We start from the raw sequence: 14,035 nt of genomic DNA, 5'->3' as shown, positions 1-14,035 counted from the left end.
GAAGTCTTGCCACCACAGCTCTATGCTAGCATGGATTTATACCTGCAAGATGCAATTAGAAGCATGCTTTACAGAGAGCCTCACCCAAAAGAGAAGTGAAGCTGCTGTTCAGCTGTCACATTGAACAAAGCTGTTTCTCAGCCTAGCTGAGTGCCACAACCAGCCTATTTTATTCCATCCAAGAGCAAGTTTCAAACCCATAACAGGCTGCCAGAGCCTTGCCCTAGCACTTCAAAAACGAGCTCATGGAAAGTAAATTACTTTTTCAGGCTTTTGCACAGAAGAGGGGGAGAGGAAAGAATCTACATTTCATTAGTGCTCTTCATAGTGAACTGTATTACAGAAATTTTACGTTAAAAAGCCCATTAAAAAACTAACACTGTATTGGCAACGTGCACTTTTTAACTTGTCAGGCAAGTATTTCTCCCTACCTAAGGCTTCACAATCAGGAACTGCTTCAATGTGGAGAACTGACCACTCCAGACAGTGCAATTGCAATTGAAGCTGCTACACCATTCATAAATCAGCAGATGACTAGAAATCAAACAGATACTGCAGCCATATGCAACATTAAAGATTGCCTCAAAACGTGTGTGTACAACTACTACACATCTCTGTCCTATTTAAGTTCTAAGTCAGCAGTTACACCTATTAAGAGTGAAGCAGCATCAAAAAGCAAACGTGATGATTTTATTCTCAAACTAGATGAAATTAAGGACAATAATGAGAACGAAGAACAAGAGTAAAAAGAAGAGGAAACATCTATCTGTGAGCTGTGCAGGGGATGTTATGAAAGTAGTCAGCAGCAGTTCAACAGATGCAAATTCACAGCATAACAGCCCTTTGTTTGCCTCTGATGACACAAACTAAGTTGCCTTCTCATGTACAAAGCTGGTCTTTTTTGATTATGGCAGAGAAAAGCTGTCAAGCTGGCACTAGAAGCTGTGTACAACCATGCATACATTATTATCCATATAATGCAGCCTTTAGCTTCTGAATCCATCCAAGCTGGCTGTACTTTTCTCCCTTGACTAAGAAGCTACACAGCATCAAAAATATATAGATCCCATTTGCCTATAAAAATACCTCCAGCTGCACACACACTCCAGTAATGCATTCACACCATAAAAGCCACAAACCCCGACATACATTTCTCAACATTAGCCTATTTTAATCCACTTCTCATTCATTATCTTATAGAAGAGACTACGCAAAAAGTTGAACAAAACCAAAAACTACTGTGAAAAAAATCTCTATAATTGTCTTTTAGAAAGAGAAGCATGCAGAAAGAAAGTGATAATGCTTCACATTATCCCTTTTAGCTGCTTCTATTCTGTGTTTTTTCCCCTCAATTCCTCCCATCAGGCAGCCTGCACGCTGTGAAGCCTGATTTTTGAGATCTGACAGCTGATCTGGATTTACAGGCATTAGCAAACAGAAGAGGCTCAGGAGAAGCAGCAGAGGTCTAACCTAGAGGGAAAAAAATGGCCAAAGCTTCTCTTAGATGAAGACCAGACACATTCCGGGTTATCTGCCAGCATAATCAAAGAGAATATTCACCACTTCTCTCTGAAAGATAAGCATTCACACTTATGTGAATGCATAGCACAGCAGTAGCCTGCATGCATTCTTTCAGACTGCAGCAGGCAGATCACAACTCTTTCCCTGCAGGGGAAGTGTCTTAGATTACTCTGAAATATGAACATGGATGGCAGGAAGTTACATAGAGCAAGTGACAGGCTCTGGAACTGCCCCCAAGCAGACTGGGTGGTAACTTTGAAGCAGAGATAGCAGAGTGCTGCTGTTTTGGTCAAAATTTGAGAGGAAAGAGAGCTCAGCTTTGCCACCAACATTCACCCTTAACAACAAACACAGAACTGCAGGAGCCCTTTATAGAAGGACTTTGTATTTTGTTATCTGTCACAGAACTAAATCTCTGAAGCTAAGGATCAGAAAACATGTATTTGATTTTTAACTATCTATTCTCAGCTCATAGAAGCAATAAGCCATTTACCCTGTGCTCTTCAAAACTTATCTTAAAGCATCCATAAACCGTTTTAGCATAACATTTGATGATACTGAGCTGAGTGGATACCGGCTGACGTACCAGAAGGCTGTGCTGCTTTCAACAAGACCTGAACAGAATGGGGAGCTGGGCAGAGAGGAACCTGATGAGGTTCAGCAACTGCAAGTGTAGAGTCTCAGAGCTGAGGAGGAGTAAATGCATGCATTGGTACAGGTTAGGGGCTGACCTGCTGGAGAGGAGCTCTGCAGAGAAGTCCAGTTGGTCATGAGCCATCAGTGTGCTCTTGTGGCCAAGATGGCCAATGCAGTCCCATGCTACATTAAAAAGAATGCGGCCAGCAGGCTGAGGGAGGTTCTCCTTTCCCTTTACTCTGCTCTGGTGAGGCCACATCTGGAGCACTAGGCCCAGTTCTGGGCTCCCCAGTTCAAAACAGACAGGATCTCCTAGAAAGGGCCCAGTGGAAGGAGATAAAGATGATTAAGGACCTGGAGCAATCTCCCATAAGAGGAAAGGTTGAGCAACCTGAGACTGTTCAGTCTGGAGAAGACTGAGATGGGATCTCATTGCTGTTTACAAACATCTAAAGTGCAGGAATCAAGTTGATGGGGGCAGACACTTTTTGGTGGCAAGCAGCAACAAGAGGCAATGGGCAGAAATTGGAACAGAGGAAGTTCCATACAAACATAAGAACTTTTTTTACTGTCAGACTAGCAGAGCACTAGAACAGGCTGCCCAGAGAGCTTGTCGATTCTCCTCCTGCTTGAGAGAAACTGCTTTTATGGTGGGGGGCTGGCGGGAGGTGTTATACTTAGGGATCTTGAGAGGTCTCTTCGAACCCCTATAATGCTGAGATAACATATAACGAAGGTAGGATTCCAGGGCAAAAAGCACATTATCTTGCCTTTTTTGTTTGTTTAAGGAATATATATATTTTTTTTTAATTAGTATTCTTATTTTTGTTAATACATCTACTATTTAAGAAGCACACTAGACTACAGCTTGCATGTGAAATGTGAAATGAAAAAGCACCAGGTTAATGTGTTTCCTGAGACCTGAGCTATTTGCTCTGCTACTAAATGAGCATTATTTCCTGGTTTTGGATTAAGGTGAGACCAGAGGAGAAACAGGAGCAAGGTAAGAAGTGTGCTCTTCATCTCCAGAGTGTTCTGTGAGAAGGAACTTCCCACTCTACCAGCAACCAAGTTGTGTCATGTAACTGAATGACCAATGCTGCTTCCAAGGGACACTAGCAAGGATCTACATCTCTGCAACACCTTAAGAGAGGGCAGAGTAAGCCTGCTCAAACCTAGGCCAGCAGAGTTTGGCACAGCTTGCCCCACAGTTAACACATCATTAGCATTCATACTTGGGTCAAAATAAACACATCAACAGCCGTATTCCCCTTAAAATGTATGTCATTGAATGCTGTACTTACAAGGTAAATTAGCTTCAAGTTCTGCAACCTCTGTTGAAAGAAAAAAAACACACCATTACTTATGCAAGCATAAAGCCATTCTTCAAGTCCAAATTGGCAAATTTAATTTAAACCATGCTGTAAATCAAATTTCACTTAAGATATAATTAAGTCTCACGGAAGATTTACCTTGAAATTTCTCTTTAAGTCACACAATTCATTACTGAAAAGGCTCATCTGCCCTGCAGACAAAGCTTCCCTACTGCAATGAGAGGGCTCAGCTCTGCCAAGAGAGAAGCACCAGGCTTCTGAGACTCAGAGCCCTACCACTGCAAAGGGTGGCACCATCCTAACCTCCAAACTCATAAGGCTCTAAAATACAGAAGGCAAAACACAGGAGCAGACCAACCTCAAGAAGCAGCTACCTCAATGGAGAAAACAAGCACAAGAGGCTCACAGTCTGCTGGAGCTGCAGCACTCTACAGCACCTACCTGCTCATGTTCTTTACCACCTTTGGCTACAGATATCCTCAGGTTACACATTGGTTTCTTTGGGGAAGCCTCCAAGCATGACATTACTGCCTGCACACCTGGGAACAGCTACTGAGGTTCTACTCAAGAGCACTGTCATACAAGACATCATCCTGCCTGCATAAACTAGCATTAAGAAAGTCAAAACCGAGAAGCCTTAATTTGAAGCACTTGGCACAGCAATCAGGACAGAAACAGCAGCTCCCACTGCACAACTCCCCCCAAAACCTCAGCACTGTTGAATACTCTCAGAACAGTCAGACTTTTTGCTTCAATGCCTGTTAGAAATTTCCCCTGGAGTATTGTTTGCTATGGATACGCACTCCAATTGAAAAATAAATTCAAGTCTCTTTTTATTCACTTTTATGTCCCACGCATAGAAATTCAAGGTCATTCAATTGGAAAAAAAGAAAGTAACACTATTCAGTTGTGTAGCACTCAGAAAAGCTTATTCCTAACTCCCTATCAGGCTACCCTCTCTGGAAGGCCCACTGTTTTCTCCCTCTCTCCTGCACCATAATGAAGCCTTACTTTCAACTACTTGTATCTTTTACAAGAGTATGAATAAGATGCAGGAAGGCACCCCCTCCTTTCACAGTTCTAGGAAACCTAATTAAGTGTATATTTGCATTTCCTGTAGGCTTTTTTTTTTTCCTCCACCTGATTTCTCACTTCACTTTCTCTTCTGCACAGAAACCAATGATTCATTTAGGTTAACAACATCTAAGAGATCTGAACACCAACTGTCAGAAATATATACATCCAAAGAAAATTACAATTGAGCTTAAGATATAGGAAAAGAGTTTTTTGATGCAGAATTCAAACAGATCTCACAATTAAAAGGTCACCAGCTCCACAGAGCTCTTCCTGTATCCATGCTTACCAAGTCTCTGCAGCAAGCACAATCCTTCATGTATTTCTTCAAGCATCCAGAAAGCAGGAGAGAGGAATGATGAACATTTGGAGTAGTGCTTGCTACTGCTGATCCAGTGCTGTGGAAACCTCAGAGCATCTCAAACCCTCTCACAGCCAGGAAGGCTGACTGCCAACCAGAAGCAAACCCAGGAGCAGCACAGGGCTCTGCACCACGCTGGTAAGGCATCCCAGGGAAGTCTGAAAGTCAGAGAGGTGCCAGAGCTTCTCTGGGGAACACGCATGGTGCAGGCAGCCCAGACCCTAACTAGCTTCCCATCAGCCAGTCTGATGTCCATGAAACATTAATCAATCAGATGCAAGTGCACACCTAAATCAAGTGTACTTGCAGCATCCTGCTCTCAAATCAGTAAGCACCTGCCCGAAGCAATACACTCAGCTGGACCTGAATTGGCTCTCATCCCTGACACAGACAAGTTGAAGCTTCAGCAGTGAAAAAATCTCAGTGAAGAAAGAATCTCAATGAAGAATCTCACTGCACAGGGTTACCTGCATACATCACTCCAACATCAGTGGAGTGGTTTAGTTTAGTGATTCCAGATGCTGCACTGAAAGGGTGAAAAGGCAGGGACTGAACTTAAACCTACCACAGGCTTCTGACAAACTGAACACAAACTGGTGATTTCTCTCAGCAGCAGCTCTCAGAACTTTATGAAAGCTAAGCTACACACGAGTAACCAGAGCTATTTATAAATGATTTCACAAACAGTAATTCTCCCTAGTCATGACAATTCTCAGGACAGAAATAGGAACACACATTCCTCACAAGCATATAGGCATATGGTTTATGACAGACCCACGTGGATGTTATATTCAGTAACACAAACCATAATCGAGATGTTCTGCTCTTCCCCCAGCTCAACAAGGCAGGATATAAGATGGTTTATTTACTACCCTCACCACGGTGTCAGGCCACGTGCTTCCCACTGCAATACAAGTGCACAGAATGAAAGGGGTATTTCCTCAACTGAAACAAACATTCTCACCCACAGCAATACATATTTCTCCCTGCTTTTGGCCCTAAAGCCCCTCTTTTGCTTCTGTCCCCTTTAATGTAAAAAAAAAAAAAATGTGAAGACATGAATGCAGCATTTTCAAGACAGCGTCTTTTAGAATTTCAAGAGTGCTTAGAATGTCTTCTTTTAATTCTATTCTCCATCTCAATTTTCTCACCTACCACTATGACAAGTGATATTACAGTACCTAAAGGTTTGAAAAAAGCCAAGATACAGATTCTCCTGATTTTTATTTACAGAGCACATTCACCTCATTGCTGTGATCAGTTTCTTGCTCCCTTCCCTTCAGGATTGTACAAATACACGCTTGAAACATTTTCAAGTTAACTAAATCTCGTTGTAAATTCAGACACGTTGAAGATGACTAAGGAATAAACAACACGCAACATCTTAGGATTTAAGTTATTACAACCTGACATTTGCAATCAAGTAAACAGCACCAGTAAGATAAAACTAGATGATGTTCAGATGTTGCTCGAACTGCTTTTTTTGCAGTGCATTTGTGATCAATACACAAACACATGGCTACAATTGACATCCTGGCAGGACTGCTGTTTTTAATTCAATTTCGTAGTCATGCTCATTAGATAACACTAATCCTACATAATACTTTGGCTCACACATTATTTCAGAAAGGATCTGCCATTAAGCTCAGCACTGCAAAGCTTTGAGCATCCTGCAGGAGCAGGCAAGTGGCCACTACTTTAACTTGATGAAGCAACCTCTTAAAGATGAATTTAAAGTTCTTTTAACATAAAAAAAATTGTGTGCCCACACTATCAATCTCAAGGCACAGCACATCTTGACACATCAGTCACTACTTGGTCTCTTCCCAGCCCGAACCTTCTCATACACTGCAAGCAGCTAAAAATCATACCTATATTATCACATCTTCCCTCTTCCAAGGCTGCACCAGTTAGGCTGTTGGTCTACACTTACCATTCAGAAGTTTGTAAGCACTGCCTACACTTAGCAGTGGCTGTGGTCACAACCATCCAGCCCACAGACAAAATGCCACTCATCTATATTCCAGTCTGTGCACACAATACATGGAGGACTGCAGGGTTATCACTGTGACAAAGGCATCCTTCAAGGAGATCCTATAAAGCGTTCCTGGACTGGATTCCCTATCATCACAAGTAAGGCTGCCTTCACCCCCAGATAAAAACACAAAACCAAAAAAAAAAAAATCCACAATAGAACACCACTGTCTGGGTGATGCTTGTAATCAAATTAGCCAAGACATTTGCCTGCAGAATCTGTCAGACCATTGCCAGCTTTCCATGGATTGGGAATAAGACAGCATCACTCCAGCACACCATCATCCTTGAGCAGGCAAACAGCTTCCACACCTTGGTTTATACATCATCACCAGCTTCCAGGGCTAGGTGGGATTTAGGATATGGTGCCAAAATCATCCTCATCTAACCTTCCAATACAGCCCATCATATGTATTTACTGCCCTGAAGGCCAATGCACAGACCAGCTGTCTGCTGTTCTGCCGTCTCACAAGTTAATGCCTAATTTGAGGCCAAAAAGGATACAGGTATGTTATGGAAACTAACACTATTAAGAGGTACAACTGAACCTGTTCAGATCTCAGCACAACTGCTGGGGTAAACAAGGATAGCATATGCTGGGCCTTTTCTTGTCTCCCCCTCCACCAGAATTTATTTTCCTTTATGTGGGAGAGTACTTTTCAATCCACAGTTGCCAGGAGATCAAGTTTAGCCTTTCACCTGTACTGCAATCTCTGTGTTTAATGCCTCCAGCCTATAACAAACATCGGTAACAAGTTCTCCTTACCACTGCTCTTACAGGCTCCCCCCAGCCTGGCTTCCAATCCTGCACAGCCCCGTAAAGTCACACACCCAAAGGGCTGTTTCAGTTCCATACAATAAAGCACCTGCACTGGTCTAGATGCAAGCACTCACCATGCACACACACCTTCAGCAGACAGTCCCTTGCTTCCAAACTCCTCCTGCACACCTAGACAACGTGTCCTGAAAATACCAGCACCATCACAACACACTACTCAGGCTTCCAACACTGCAGATGCTGCTTTGGCTGACAGACCCTTAGCGGCTGGAGCAAGTTTTAGAAACTTTTGTACTCATCTCAGTACTCATCCAGCTTAAAACGAACCATAAAAGATGATATTCCCACAAAGGCTTTGCTAGTCTAGCTACTAGATATTCCACTCACTCCCAGCACAGTTATACTGAACTGATCTAATTCTGCCACCAGTTCTCATTTCAATCCTGCAACCATTCAAACCAGACTGACAGCTGCTCCTACAACTCTTTTGGAGGGCCATGTGATACACACAATCAGACCATGATGTAACACTCACGCTCGTCAGAGGATGCTGCCAGTGACCTGCTCTTAATATCTGTCAGTTTGGCACTCAGCTCATTCAATACTTAGCCTGTGCTGGTTTTATAATGGTAATAGCAATTACAGTTTCAGTAATGATTTCCTATAGCTTACACTCCTCGCTTTCCCTGCAAAAGAAGAAAGATGCACAGGGTTTTAGTCATAAAAGTGAAAAATGCAAATGCTCTAAGGGTACAGTAGAATTTTTTACGTCACTTCAACTACAATTTCTGGTATAACGTGAAGTGTATTCATATTACACTGCTTTTTTCTCTGAAGTCTGCATTCGTAGGCTAATGAAAATCTCAGAAGACATACATTTAGCATTTTAGTTTTGTAGTTTATTCTGGTTGAAGAGCCTATTTCACTTGTCTGATGCCCTTCCCCCTTCAGAATTGAAGCTAAGTGCAGACTTCCAAATTAGAAGTCACAAGCAATCTCTTTTTTTGCATTAGAGTTTAAAGTGAATTGAAATTCTCTGTCCTTACAGAACTATAACTGACAGAAAATTGGGAACATAATGTCTACCTGAGGCACTTCCCACTGCACTGAAGCCTTAGCAACTGCAGGGAAACCATGCTCCAGTGCACAGCCCTCCATCAGAATTTACCCTAATTAGAAAAAGCTACGTATAAAGCAATAGTTCAGTAATACCACTCAACCAAATTGTTCAGAACAACTTCAGGACACAGATACAAGCCCAGAAAACATGAATGTTTTGTTTGACTCATACAAATCCTAACTTTAACAGCTTACACATGAACAGCAATATACTCACATTGGCTCATTTTTAGCAGAAACATCAATCTAAACAGCATATTCCTGTCTACTAGATCAAGCTGCACAGCTCAAGCATTGAAGCTCTCAACTAGTACAAGAGGGAGTAAATCAGGCTTTAGGCCCAATGTAATTGCAAAGTACCAGCACTTAAGGATTTTTATTTAAGAGATCATCTGAGCTGCAGAAAAGTGCTGTCCTCAATTTCAGTTTAAAATAGTAAAATTATACAGCCTCACATACTACCTCATTTGCACTGAACTGCCACAAAGCAAGAGGTTCTTTCCTCACCAATGCAGACACAGATATAACAACTTAAACTAGCCTTCCTGAGACAGTGCTCCAAAAACGTGGGGTCTATTTTTCCATTCTCTACTTCTAATTCAACACCCAGTGACTCTAAGTAGAAGAAAAAATTTACAATACATATTTTGTTTGTTTTTAAAACTTTTAAGTTTATTGGTTTTATCTTTACCATTAATAACACAAACACTGATGTTACTTTTAGGATTTACTTTCCTTTCACAGGCAGCTACAGTTTTTCTCCATTTTCTCTATTTGACATATGGCAACACTCTTCCCCCCAAACTGGAAAGATACGGGTTTGTTGGGTAGATTGTTTGATGGACAAGGAACCGGTTGTGAGATTGTACCCAGAGAGCAGTGGTCAGTGGCTCAGTGTCCAGATGGAGATCAGTGACAAGTTGTGTCTCTCCAAGACCAGTACAGGGTCCACTGCTCTTTAACATCTTCATCAATGACATCAACAGTGGGATCGGGTGCACCCTCAGCAAGTTTGCAGATGACACCAAGCTGTCTGCTGTGATCAGCATAGCCAAGGGATAGGATGCCACCCAGAGAGACCTTGACAGGCTGAGCACTGTGCTCAGGTGAATCTCATGAAGTTCAGTAAATCTAAGAGCAAGGTCTTGCACCTGGGTCATGGCAACACCCACCATCAGCACAAGCTGGGGGATGTAAGAATAGAGCAGCTGAAAAGGACCTGGGGGTGCTGGTGGATGGCAGCACTGTGCCCTCACAGCCCAAAGCCAGCCGTACCTTGGGCTGCATCAAAAACAGTGAGGAGGGAGGGGATCTGCCCCTCTCTGCTGTGAGACCTCACCTGGAGTACTGCGTCCAGATGGGGAGTCCTCAGTACAGGAGGGATGTGGATCTGCTAGAGCATGTCCAGACAAAGGCCACAAAAACAATCCAAAGAATGGAACACCTCCCTACAGGGAGAGGCTGAGAGAGCTGGGGCTGTTCTGAAAAGAGAAGGCTCTGGGGAGACTTGAGAGCAGCATTTCAGTATGTAAAAGGGGGCTGCATGAAAGGAGACAGACTCTTTAGCAGGGTCCGATGTGACAGGACAAGGGGAAATGGTTTCAGACTAAAAGTGGGGAGATTCAGATTGGATATTGTGCTTTTTGGTTTTGGTTTTTGATTTTAATATTTTTACAGAAAGGGTGGAGAGGCACTGGAACAGTTTGCCCAGAGAGGTGGTGGAAGCCTCGTCCCTGAAGACATACAGCATCAGGCTGGACGGGGTTCTGAGCATCATTTGGAGCTGTAGGTGTCCCTGTTCATTGTAGGAGAGTTGGACTAGATGAATCCCTTCCAATTCAAAAGATTCTACAGTTCTACAATAACCTCCACATATAAGTCACAAGCAATTTCAAACACACTTCTGGAAACCATTTTATAAGCATTTAGTATTGTATCACTGCCAACAGGTCTAAAAAGTACAAACCACAAAATTTAAATGTAAGTTCCTTTCACCTTTAACAAGCAATTTATCTCGTACAGACACCCTCCGAGTGGAATCAGAAGCTGGATTGGATGCACGGGGTCCTTTGACACCATCATCCCGCTTCAACTTGCTTGCCAGAGTGAGCATTACTGCTGTCTTCAGTCTAGAACACAAATATAAGAATAAAGTCAATTACCAACACTCAAAGCACCAGGGAAGGGGAAGTACAAAAATAGTTAGACCCACGTTATACAGCTCTGGCCATATTCTTAGCAGTCAAAGAAAACAGACCACTTGACTGCAGTTAAAGACACGAACGAACTATAGTGTATGAAGAACAAGAGTTTGTTTCAGACCAAAACACTGACAGAGCTGCAGCCTGTCAGGCAAGGAAGTTCAGTTTTTGCTGGCAAAAGGTCAGATTTTCATCACTGTTTACAACCTTGTTTCACTGCACCATCTACCACAGCGTATTGCTGCCTGACATCATTCCTCTAAAAGAATCACAGCGAGAATCCCACTGCCACAGCCAGACAACCTGTTCTGTATCTTCTATAACAGCATTCAGAACTGCTTTCTGCATCCAAAGAAGAGAGGAAGGGGAGGGGAATGTTTCTTGGAACTACTCTGCAGCACTGGGAAGTGAGCGTTGAGTCAGACAGCAGAACACAGCAAAGGGAACAGATTTAAACTACCCAACAGTGACAGAATGCACTCTTCACAGCACAGCCATAAAGTTACACATGGACATTTGGTAACTGAAATGGAGATTTTTGCTACGTCAGACCTCCACATCAGAAGAGGATTATGATGATCAATCACAGCAGGAGTCGGACAGAATGCCAAATTCTTAAAATCAAAGCGCTCTGCCTGAACATTTTGATGCTACTCTTACTTTAAGGCAGTTCATTCTTATAAGAAGTTTCATTCTTAATAGAAGTGTGGCTAAAACCAAAGTTCTGCTGACAAGATCAATACTCTTTAGGCCTCACCACCACTAGAACAGTAATATTTACCCTTTAACCATACGGTCTTTACATGAGCTAGTCTGAACAGAAGACTGGACAAGTATGGTACAGCAGTTTCCAAGACATGAAATAGGTGCTCATGCAACATCAGTTGAGATATTCATAGTGCAAATGGTCAAGTGAAGGAACCACTGAGATGAAGATGAGCATAACATAATATGACAAGACTAGAAACAAGATTTTTATGTCAGTTCCAGCTCTACATCTCTCACTGCTTCTTTCTTTCTATGCATGCCTTTGAAATCAGCAGGTCAACAGCAGTTGCTTTGCTGATTGCATTCGTTCCAGCCATAAAGAAATCAGGTGGGAGAAAAAGCTTCCCTGGCCTGTCAGTCTGCTTGGCATATCTGCAGAAACAGCCTGGCTGCTCTTCAGGTTTGTGAGAAAACTGAGGGATTTATAACAAACCACATCAGCACCGAAGTACCAGCATGGAGAAGAAGAGAAATCAAACAACCGCTTTGACACTTGGGTATTTAAGGTAGAGGGCAGGAATTAGATGAGCTTTAAGATCCCTTCCAACCTAAGCCATTCTGCGATTCTGTGTTGAGGAGAACATAACAGATAAATGAAGTTTAAAAGAGAGGAAAAACATGTGTTTTACAACAGCACCATTCCCTGATAAGATACACAAGAAGGGCAGATTCTCTGAGGCTGATAGGTATGTCTCTTACATTTCAGATCCAGACTGAAAACAGTAAAAATCTGGAGCAAACGGAAATCCAGGTTGCCCAGCTGAAATGGACTCAGTTATGTTTTTTCCCCCCCTCACAATGTCTCAGAGAAATAAAATAAGCAGGCAAAACGACCTGCTTTCCCACGAAGAAAGGCAACAGCTAGTTTTAACGAAAGGAGTAAAAAAAAGAAAAAAAGAAAAAAAAAGGGGAAGAGACAGGAAAACGGTGACACAGGCTCCTAAAAGCAAACCAACAATAACAAAAACAGAAAAGAAAAACCTGCAAACTGCAGACAGCCCCCTAAAGGCACCACGTCCAAACGAAACCGGTGCCAGCGGGCATTAAGCACCTCGCTACCTGCGTCCCAGAAAGCTGCGGCAACCAGAAAGCGAGCACCAAGGGCCTGAGCCCAGCGCTGCCCCCCCCCTTCTGCTGACGGAGCCCATGGAGGGGGGAGTTCCGCAGCACGCAGGGGCTGCACGAGCTCCCTGCAGGCCCACACCGCCGGGCTTCTCGCCCCTCAGCCGGGGGCAGGCAGACCCAGCCGGAGCCCCGAGGCCTAGCAGGCCGGTACCGCACGGGGAGACGCGGCTGGGTCCGAATCCAGATCTAGAGGCGCAAGGGACGGCTCGCACCTACCTGAGCACGGCGTCAAGGCCCGGCTCCCGCGGCCAACACCATCCCGGGGCTGGCCCGGGGCAGGGGCGGCGGCGCGGCTCCTCCTCCTCCCTCAGCAGCCCGCCCGCCGCGCCGGAAGTGGGCGGGGATGTGGGCGGGGCTTGTAGGCGCCCCCTCCCCTTCACCGGTTGCGAGAGCTCTGCCTGCTCCCGCCGTCGTGTCGCGAGAGTTGGGGTTGGGATCGGCCGGCGCCATTTTGGGCGCTGTGCACTTACTCTTTTAACCCGTTCCTGCGCCAAATTAGTGGAAGCTGGAATCTGTGTAAAATCATGAGATTACATTTAATAATGAAAAGTAAATGACTGGGATATACCACTTCAAATACCGACGCCATCATATATAACTGCAGTTTTTCCATCCCATAGCACGCAATGAAAAGGGAAACCAAAACTAAGCAACTAGTGGTTAGAAGGTTTTATAAAGTAAACGTGCAGACCAGACACGAAGTTCAGCAGGTATCAACTAAATACCAGGAACAATATTGCTTCCTTTCTGAAAAATAAATAAGCACCGGATTTAGCTTAATTAAATCTATTTAATCCAACGTGGAACTGCATCTCAGAGACTTCAAATTGTCCTAGCTCTTTCATGAGCTTTTTCTACAAGACTGGATTGGCTGAAAAGCAGTTCTCCAGTTTTAATTCCTACTTATTGTGTCCTTAGATGAAAAGACTGTAACTGAAAGATGAAGAAAGAAAGCTTGGGAAAACCTCCTCTCTGCTCTCTGGCTTCAGGGTAGAAGGCAAGAGAATAAAAAAGCCTCTGTGTGTGTACATATGCTAACGATGGCAAGACACAATGAGCATCCAAACTGCATTGAGATCACATT

At 43.5% G+C, this 14,035-nt stretch overlaps 1 protein-coding gene across 7 annotated transcripts in view; it reads right to left on the bottom strand.

Annotated features, from left to right (window-relative positions):
• The window catches only part of UBE2F (ubiquitin conjugating enzyme E2 F (putative)), a 65,184-nt gene extending 51,867 nt beyond the window's left edge, over positions 1–13,317 (bottom strand). For 6 of the 7 annotated variants that reach the window (XR_014884468.1, XR_014884470.1, XM_085228413.1 and 3 more), the window contains exons 1-3: positions 13,168–13,317; positions 10,853–10,986; positions 3,462–3,491 (exon numbers count right to left, since the gene is read on the bottom strand). Coding sequence is in view for 4 of the 7 variants with exons in the window: in XM_085228413.1 (XP_085084539.1) it covers positions 3,462–3,491; positions 10,853–10,970 (148 nt within the window). In the remaining 3 variants the exon portion in view is untranslated. The remainder of the gene's footprint in view (positions 1–3,461; positions 3,492–10,852; positions 10,987–13,167) is intronic. The other variant, XR_014884469.1, reaches the window with a different exon arrangement.
• Positions 13,318–14,035: the final 718 nt, after the last annotated feature.

The sequence above is a fragment of the Meleagris gallopavo genome, chromosome 7, assembly GCF_905368555.1.
Source record: "Meleagris gallopavo chromosome 7, MGAL_WU_HG_1.1, whole genome shotgun sequence".
Lineage (NCBI taxonomy): Eukaryota > Metazoa > Chordata > Aves > Galliformes > Phasianidae > Meleagris > Meleagris gallopavo.
The sequence above is the reverse complement of the archived record's forward strand: the minus strand, read 5'-3'. Positions and strand labels throughout refer to the sequence as shown.